Source organism: Zonotrichia albicollis, chromosome 2 (assembly GCF_047830755.1).
Source record: "Zonotrichia albicollis isolate bZonAlb1 chromosome 2, bZonAlb1.hap1, whole genome shotgun sequence".
Classification (NCBI taxonomy): Eukaryota; Metazoa; Chordata; class Aves; order Passeriformes; family Passerellidae; genus Zonotrichia; species Zonotrichia albicollis.
The window spans coordinates 80209305-80219283 of NC_133820.1; the positions used below are offsets into that span (position 1 = coordinate 80209305).

General features: G+C 39.4%; 1 protein-coding gene across 28 annotated transcripts in view; it reads left to right on the top strand.

Moving 5' to 3' along the window:
- The window catches only part of LMO7 (LIM domain 7), a 131806-nt gene extending 129063 nt beyond the window's left edge, over nt 1-2743 (top strand). For 7 of the 28 annotated variants that reach the window (XM_074535535.1, XM_074535539.1, XM_074535537.1 and 4 more), the window contains one exon: nt 196-1723. In XM_074535535.1, coding sequence (XP_074391636.1) covers nt 196-351 — 156 coding nt within the window. In that variant the 3' untranslated portion in view covers nt 352-1723. Of the gene's footprint in view, nt 1-195; nt 1729-2003 lie in introns of those variants that run through there. The other 21 variants (XM_074535536.1, XM_074535540.1, XM_074535560.1 and 18 more) reach the window with 12 other exon arrangements.
- The last annotated feature ends 7236 nt before the right edge of the window (nt 2744-9979 follow it).

Consider the following 9979-nt stretch of genomic DNA (forward strand, 5'->3'; position numbering starts at 1 on the left):
TCTTGATAACAGAGAAGCCTTTTGAAAAAGTGTCTACATTTTCTTAAAAAGTAAGCTGAAATATGTATTTAATTCAGTCCTAATACATATGTGGAAAGCAATTAGTTTATCTTGTGCAGGTGGCACAAATGCTGGTTTCTTTTTGTAATGCTATTATTATTGGAATTATAGGTCTGTAATTGGTTATTCGTTTAGGTACAAGTTCAGGAGGAATTGATTTACTTACAGATCTTAATTAAAAGGTGCAGTATAATTTTTTTCCTTCTTATGGTTTGCAGAATTCTGATTTACTGGAGCATGATGTTAAGGCTTTTTGTAGTGGTTTTTAGGTCTTCTTTTCTGCTGTCATAGATGATGGTAGACAACTTACTAATTTTGATAAGTGTCAGGAGTTTTATATGGCTCTTTTTTAATGTAGCAAATGTGGAATTCTATAGGATGATAAAAATCAGGGGAGGGAAATATTTTCTGAATTACTTCCTGGAAAAATGTCAGTGTTTCTTTATGAGCCCGGCACATTTTTCTCATGGTGGATTGGAAGGCAGTGAAGGGAACAGGATATTCATGCTACAGTGTTTGAGCAGGAACTGGGCAGCTGCTGGCTGTGGAACCTAGCTCAGGTAAAGAGAAGCTCTGCATCTGATGTCATTGCTGTTTGGAGGCTCTTTTTGACTTCCATGAAGGGAAGTCACAGAAATGATGATGTGGTACCCGAGCTAAAACCAGAAAGCGCAACACCTCGTGAGGGTAGTAGCGCATTCACAGAGGCTGATGTGATCAGTGGAAGGAGGAAGAGAATCACTACCTTCCATCTGGAGGTGATCCAGGGCACTGGGTCATACCATGTCTAATTTAAAGTTTGGAGAATGTATCTCCTTGTTGATGACAAGACTACACTGAACTGACTGTGTTCCTATTTGAAGCACACATATGTGAGAGAGACTCACTGTGGAGTGTGCTCACATTATTTTTTTCTGTCTTTTCTTTTGGGGGGAAATATTGCTGGATGAGTTGGATAAGTAGTTTTATTGTGGATGAATTGCTGTTTAGTCTCCCTTTGACATTACAGCCCATAAAGTCACAGCAGTGCCTTTCAGAAGCAGAGCTGATCTGTGAGGAAATGTTTGTATTCCCTTCCCTTCAGACTGCATCTACCTGGGCCAGTGGGCACCTCAAAACATTATTCTATGAGATACAAGTAAAATCAGGAGTTGTAAAAATTTATAGGTACAGAACACAGTATTCAAATTAGTGATTAGTCACTGAAATCAGCTATTTGAATAATACAAAACCCAGCTATGCAATTACTGCAGTGCAAATGTATTTGGCAGCACAGCACTGCCCTGTGATGTGAATTCCTGTTTTTTGCAGTTGGCATTTGACATCAACCTGGCTAATTATTTGCTAGTTTGAAATGTGAGCATGTTGGCTAAAAGGTTTGATAAACTGTAGGGTTATTAATACTCACTTTGCAATTTAATGTAATTTTATGTGATATTTTCGCACATTTTTGTGTTAATTCTGTGGTTTAAACTTGGAACGTTCTAGTGAAACACTGTATTGGCAAGTACCTACAAAGGTATGCAGAGAGGATAAAAAAGTTCTTTATATTATTACAGTAATTTAGCAAATTTTTATTTCATTATTAAAAGGTAAATTTAGAGAAACTATCACTCTGTACTAATACTAAAAATAAATTAAGTAAGTTAAAAATAATTCTTGATAATTTGGTAAAGTGCATGTTCTGTGGAATATGACTTGGCCTGAAATACTTGCAGTGCTATAATTGGATTCAACTCAAATTTGTATTGTTCATTAAATTTGGATTGCTTGATTCCAAATGTATACATTAGTATGTTACCATTTTCAGTAAGTCTTTGAAACTTTAAAATGTTTTTTTGACTATTAAGTGACTGTTTTAAACTTTAAAATGTTAATTGTTGACACAAAAGTTTTTCAGTAACTAGACTTTACTTACAGTTTATTTTGTCTCTCCCTAACAGCTGGACAACCAACCTGCATGTGAAGCAAATGAAGATATGAAACCACTGTTGCAGATACAAGAAGAGGTGATTGCTGCTGATGTAGATCTATAAATATATATATTGTGTGTATGTGTGGTTTTTTCTAAGAGTAACTCTTGCTTGTCTAGTCTTCATAGCAATACCTTGTATTCTTCATGTAACTATTTTTATTTATAAGAAAGTAATTGCAGTAAGGAAATAGCTGGGAAAAATGCTTTCACATTTTCAGCTTCAAGTACTGAGAGCACAAGAGAGAATAAGTATATTTTCAGTAATAACTTCAAAATATTTTTGAGGCTTATAATCAACTAGTTGACTTTCCAATGGTATATGAAGAGGGTATTTTGTTTCTAAGCTCTTGAAATGAGCATTAGAGAAATAGCTAATATAAATATATATTTGCAATTGCTGTCTTTATTTTTGACATATACTGAAAGTGAATTCTCTAGGTTAATATGAAGCTGCATTTAAATGCACACAAATGTGTTTGCTTTCCATATGCTGGTTTCTAAAATTATGTGCTTTTTTGGAACCTAAATACAGAGAATAATCTCGGAATTTGCTCAGTGGTGTTGGCATAATATTCTGTGGAATCCATTTAAGAGAGAGAGTTTTCTTTTCCTGTTTGGAAATGTAACTATCACTCTTTCCTCTGCAAACTGAGTGGAGAATGGTTGTTGAATTACCATATATTTGTAAATAAAAAATCGAATGTTGCATTTATTAGAAGTTTTTGTCCTTTCTGTTCAGCTAAACATGTCTAAGGTAGTGTGTGGAAATATAAAATTGTTTGATTTTCATCTTGGGAAAAATATTTGTTCTGACAGGATTAAGTTGTTCACATAAATATATGCAAGAACAATAGTTCTTTCTTTTCTCTCTTCCTTTGTAGTCAATGTCAAAGTCTGTGTACAGCTTTTTCATCAAGCTCCTCATGCTCTTTCCCTTGAGTATTCAGTACCAGTGGTGAGACTATACGCCCATCCCTGAAAAAAATTGAAAGACGTGGATGTTCCTCAAAATTTCTCTGCTATTGCTAGAAATAAAGTGCCAAAAATATTTTTGGGTTAGGTTCTGCTCCTCTTGAAAACACAGCTGGAATGTGCTCTATGTCTCAGTGGTGACTTTCAAATTGTTCTGGTCAGTGGCTTCCCCAAATCCTTTCATGCCTGGTTGTGTACCCTCCTGTGTCCATATCCTTGGAGGCAGTGAAAAAACATAGGAAGTATATTGGAATTTATACATCACACCACAACAGGGGTAGATCAGAGGAATTTGGGGGAGCATTTTGTGAGTAAAACTGAGGAAGAGGAAGCTGGCAGGTGTAGGAGAGCTCTTGAGTGTGAGCTTGTATATGGCACCATGAAGAGCTGCAGTGAGGCTGCAAAGCAGCTTAGGATGCTCCTTGCTCTCAGGGGATTTTGGGGGTGTGGTGTGTAGGAGAGCTCACAGATTGGGAAGAGAGGTTGTGGCTGTGATAGCTGGGGGCAACAAGGGGGGAAGATTGTGCTCTTTTGGCATAGTGGGAGAACTTCACCTGTGCTCCTCTGATTTCTCCTGCTTGTAACTGAATGCTCCTTGCAGACTTACGAAGTGCTAAACATTAGTTTTACTTTTTGCCTTAAAAAATCATCATAAAAATCTCAAATGTATCATCTGCCAAACTTGACTCTGGTTTTTGGTATTCAGTTAAAGACTGGTAAAGTGTTTAATTTGGTTTTTACTGTTGTGGTAAGTAATGACATGATAGACCACAGATGACAGCACTGCAATGTGAAGCCCCTGCTCGTCAAGTACAGACTGTAGACACACTGCCTGCTCACACAGCTCTCTGGAGTCCTCTCTGCTGCTTGTGGAAGAAGCTTGCTTCCCTGAAAGCTATTCAGTATCTGATATAGGTACTGTACAGATCTGGCTTTCTCTTAAGGGCACATACCTTGGTGAATATGGTGTGATGGCCCTCTACATGGTAGTTTTCAGACTTCATTTATTGTAGACAGCATCTACAATAATGAACCAATGAGCCACTGTCCTCCTGGCCCCCAAATTCCAGATATCTACCGTCTCCACTACCAGCCCTGAAATACACTGAGACACTCTTTATTTTTTGGTCACAAGTCAAAGTTTCTCAGCCTCTAATCAACAAATTGATCTTAGCCTGTCCATGACTCCCCCTCTCCCAGGACTGTGTTGTGCAGGAAAATTGTGAGAAAATTTAGGGATGGTGATGCTGTCTTTTGCATCTTTTAGGGATTGTGATGCTTGTTTTTTGCATCGTGTAATGTTTCCCTGTTCATGGGAATCATTTGTGCATGGAAGTTGGCTGGTGGTGAAAAATGGAAACAAAGAAAGAAAATTTAGCAGCCTGTGGTCTGCAATGCTGCCTGACTCATGTCCCACAGCCTGCAGTCGTATGCTCTGAGCCTGGCTGGCTTCTCCTACATGGTGTCAAGTATTTCCATGCGGGTTCCAGTTTCATTTTCCCACAAAATGTCTGCAAAAAGGCTGGGTTATTTCATTAGCTTCCTTGTGTACAAATGGGTGGGATTTCAAATTTAGTGGGCCTCAAAGAGCTGAAATTGAAACTCTCGAAGAGTTGAAGCTGAGTTTCCACCCGTGATAAAATCCTGGTTTAAACAAGGCTCCTTCAAATCTGTATTTGTTAATTCACATTGGCAAATGTGAGTAACAAAAATTCCTTTGTCCCCTCCTTCCCCTGGAGGGAACAGGCAGAGGAGCCCACCTAATGAATGTTATTGGCCTGTTTTGATCATTGCTGAAGTATTTGTAGCATGTTTGGTTCTCAAGTTCAGCAAACCTGGTTATTGACACAAGATGGCAGTGTGGAAGTGCACCTTGCACATTAAAAAGCCCTTTCCATTACTGTAATCTTGTATATAGGGTTTTGCTAAATGATGCTAAAATTATGATGTAAGATAACTTTGTCTTAATCTTGGCCCTTTCTCCCCACCTGGCATCATGGAAATGTGATGTGCAACTGAATCTGAGACATCCTCTTGGGTTCTTTTTGTTTGTTTTTTTCCCTATTTCATTAATTAGCTGCTTCTTAAAGCACTGCAAGGTAGGGATAGTGGTAAAGAGAACAATTCCAGTGGAGAAGAGTGAACTAGATGATTTCTAGTGGAGGTTTTTGCTGTATTTTGTTGGATTATTTTTTAAGGTAATGTTCAAGGAAGAAGAACCAATTGCTCTCCCTCAGTTCATCAGCTGCAGAATTGCTGTTTAAAGTTACAGCCTTCAAATGCACGGGTGTACAGAAGAGCTGGAACTCAGCACTCCTGCTAAACTCTGAGTACATTTTTAGGCAGTGTGCTCTGCTCAGTATTCCCAGGTGCAGGGTGCTGCTTGGGGTGTTGCTGTCTGGGACAGCTACCCAGGGCTGGTCTGGATTTGGTGCAAGCCTGGGAGATACTCCTGCAGCTGCCAGGGCAGGTTGTGCAGGATGCTGTGGTGCTGTTGGGAGGGCAGCAGAGATGTATGAGCAAACGTCTGAATGAACTGAATGCACATAAACTGAATGCACATCAGCTCCTTACAGCCAGGGGTGCAAAGGTGTGATTCCATGGGCTGGTGGGAACATGTCTATTGTTAGGGGAGGTGCTTGGATGTCTAAGCTCCACTGACATCAACAGACATGCAGACTGTGGCTCACATGTAGACACCTGTACACCTGTTTACTTAATGCTTATTTGGCTTTAAAAAAACCAAGAATTGTCTGAGAACTCCTGAAATCTCCCCTCTCTTTAGGCTTGCAGGCTGTCAGCTAACTAACTGCAGTGTATGTTTGAATGCAGCTTTGGAAGTGAGTGCTCTATGGGTAACAGGTCTGTGACTGGTCAAGGTTTAAATAGAGTGGCACTTCAAAAATATAAATGTTATGTCTAATACATAAGAACAAATCAGGCATCTTGGAGTACAATTCAAGGTACTGGATATGTTCTTAGTTTTTATGAAAGTTTCTTTTAGAGCTTTTAGAATAGGAGATTTGTCACAAATTTCAGCGTGAATTACCTATGAGTTCACCTGTTCAGGCAAGCTGTCACACCACAGGCAATGCTGATCAGTGGCAGGATTTATGCAGCAAAGCACATTTTTAGAACCTGATGTCTGAGTTTGGTGTTCACACTGACACCAGAAATGGTCAGAGCCAGTCTCGTTATTTTCAGTTAAATACTTTTCAGGTGAATCCCAAGGGAGGGTTCAAGTGATAAGTTCAACACTTCCCTTAGGTAAAAGCTGTTGTTGCATGGCGCAACCTTGTCACTTATGGAGGGGGAAAGTGTTTGAAATCTGACAATGTGAGCTCAGTGTGAAAAGTGGTATGCTTGCAGCAGTGTTTTAAATTCCAACCAATCATTTGTAATGGATTAGCAAAACCTGTGCCATGGCTGTAATGGAAGGCTTATTAGCAGCAGGCATAATTACACAAAAGAGCAGCTTCATGCTGGAAGCACTTTACATTTTCATTTTAGCTCTCCATGCTTCATGGTAGCTGGGGGCACCAACATAAAACAACATATGAGGATGATGTAAAATGCTTCCTCTCAAAAGGGATGTTCTAGGGCGAGCAGTGGGATATCAGTTTATTAAAATTGCAGAATTTTTTTAATTGGTTCAACCAACTTGAAACAAACTTGCCAGTTAAGTACCTGCTGTAGGCAGCAAACACTCCAGAGGCCTGCCTTTTTGTGCGCTGGGAATTACTGGGTTCTCCTTAACAGTTGGTATTGCATAAAGAGCCAAAACACTTTTTAAAAATCATGTCCAAGTATGTATGTACCTACAGTTTCTCTTTATTGTTTGCAATAGAAGAAAGAAAAAGCTCAGGCCATCAAATGGGCAGCTCATGAGCACAACCCAGTGAGAGCAGGCCTGTGTCTGGCACAGTGTGCCCTCCTAAATGGCCTTCTGCAGGTACCTGGGCCAGAGCAAGTGTTTCTGATTCCCTGAACTGGAATTTGCTCCACATGTGCCATTTATTGCTGCTTCAACTGCATATGGCCCTTCTGTGCTGGAAATTCACAGACTTCAGGGTCAGACCAGGCTACTGAAATATTTGGTCTGCCTATATGGATACGAATATCATAATCTCTCATCCAGCAATTCCCATATTGAACACAATGTTGAACACTGTTCACTGTGTGGACAGTGGTGTTCTTTGCTGGAAAGAAGCTCTGTGTAGATCTGAAGTATGCAAATGATGAAAAGCGTCAACATAAATTGTTCCAGTGGTTAATTAGCACTCTTAAAAATGTTAATTTTATTCTTATTTATCTCAATGAGCTTTCTAGCTTATGATTGTATTTTTGTTTGTTTAAGTTGATTTAGACTTCTAGAGCTAGATTAATTCTCTTTGTTCTTTCTTAGATTGTACATATGTCCTCTTTTTGGGTTTTGTTGGGTTTTTGGTTTGTTTTTTTTCTCCTACCTGTACATAAAGCCTTATTGCTCACATTAAACACAAAATGCAAGATTACTTCCATGGGTGGACATTTTGGATTGAAAGACATTCTCTTAGTGATCTGCAACACAAAACTTTCCCAGGAGAATTTTTATAACACAGGAGAAATAATCCTGAAGAGCATTAAAAAAAATCTGAGGTTGTAAAAGGATTTATTTGCATAAGGCAAATATTCAAATAAGAGCTAATGGAATTTTGCTGCATAGCTTTTCTGGCATAATTAGTAAGGTTTTGATTTGTCTTTGTTGGAATGACCATGCCCAAAGTCCTGTGTGATTTTGCTAAATTTTCCTGTCTTGGAGGAGCACCTGTAAGAGATTTCCATGCTGATGTGTCTTGACAGACAAGGGGACAAGATGACATTCCATTTCTATTTCTCAGCATGAAGTGTCAGTTGCAAAAAATACAATTAGTGCCTGCTATGTTTGGCAGATACTGATGTGAGAGGTCTGGCTTGTGGCCTTTCATCAGACTCTAGCTCTGCAAAGATAACAACTGCTGGCTCTTGATGCCCATGTAAACAAGATTCCTGCAGAGAAACACTAGTTATCATGTGATACTTGAAATAAAATAGTTCCTGCCAAGGTAACTGTCACATCTATGAGATATATATGTGCTGCTTGCTATTAAAGCCAGGGGCTCTACCAGCGTACTCTTGTCTGCATACATCAGAGGAAAATCCCAAGACAGTTTAGGAAAAGCCCCACTGCAATGGAGGAAGTTGGTGAGCAAGCAGCTTCAGCCAGGCACAGCTCCTGTGTGTGAATAAACCACAGCCATGAAGCACTGCAGAGTGGCAGTCACAAGTTGTGCCATTCTCAATACGCTGTGCAAAATGCATATTACTAATGTGCATGTGTTTCTATCAACAATTTCCATGAATACAAGTACTTCTGTGTCTCAACAAGTAAAAAGAAAGTGACAGATCACTTCTTTGCTGTTGAAATAATTGGATGGTTTTGGCATTTTACTAGTGGAGTAAAAGTGTTCTTTGAAGTATTCTGTTGCCTGTGATAGTTCGTGGCATGTCTAGCACCTGCTAAACTCAGTATTTTGTGTTACCCTCCCTCAGTACATAAAGGAGAGGTAATTCTGAACTAGGGGTTGCCTCTGTCAATGTACAAATATATTTAGGCTGTTCAGACCTTCTGTGTTACATCAACCACCTGGTTTCACCACCACCTTACTCTTTCCAGTTCATCTGCTTCTTCTGGTGATGTTGTGCTAAATGGAAAAAAAAACCGCGGGCTTATAAATGCCAGTTTGGTACTGATAATATGGGCAGATGGTAAAAAGGGAGGGATATACAGGCTGCACTATCCATTTAGCTTTATTACACTAATGCCCTTTTTGGTTACTCATTATAACACTTTGTAGCTACATAGTGTTACCACCTAGCATATTTCTGGTATCATATACACCAAATGTTCCTCTTAAATCCTATTTCTCTGTAACAGCTTTGACTTGAAGCCAAGAAAGCTTCCTATTCAGAAAAACTGTTTATATAATCTTTTAATCCTCATGTCTTTGCCAGATCATGAGTTGTTCATAAATCTGGATTGTGTAGAAAATGCCAATTGAAGGTGCTGACTTTGTTAAGCTTGTAAAACCAAAGTAAAAGGTGTAAACCCTTCACTTAGCACTAGAGAGCATTTGAATTATTCCCTTCAGTTTATCAAGGCTATGGTCTCTGAAATATGTCCATAAAAGTATCAAGAGATGTAGAATCCCAGAAGATACAGGGTTAATGTGTATGTCTCAAACAGCAGTAGCTGATGGCTGTGGAGCCAACCATGGATCATTAGTAATAACCTGCTGTGAGAAAGAACAAAATGTGGCTGGAGAAGGGACCCATGCAGAGGTAGTGCAGCACTTTCCAGGATAAAATCCTTGTCCTTGTTCCTGAATATAAGCACCACACAGTACAGTGCAAGTGCAAGGACAAGAAGTAGACATGGGCTGTAGGGAGGGATCAAAATCACCAAAGAACCCTGAAGCCCTTGGCCCGTTTCCAGAGGAACGGGCTATGAATAATAAGAAATTTACATAGAAAGTGAGAAATCTATCTTCAGGGCAGGGAAATCTATCTATAAGAAGCTACCCCCACAAAACCCAGGCAGCATCCCCAGGACCCTGGGCTGGACTCACACTGAAACCAAGACTGGTTCTCTGTCCTCCTTTCTTCCCTCTCTCTTCCTTATCTTACACCTCTATCCAAAACCCACTGCCATATGCTTTTATATAAAAGGTCAGGGACTAACATACCATTTTCCATGCCAAGTGTGTAATTTACTAATAAAACTTCGAGTTTTTGCAGATGCTCTGATTTTTTCAGACCCTCTGATTTTAGTCATTCTTTTTGACCATGGGCATCTAGGAATCTTGGGTGTTCCATTCCCCACAAGGCTAGGACATTACAATAGACAAGGGCAAAAATGCTCTTTAGTCATCCCTTAAGAAGCAGACATTTACA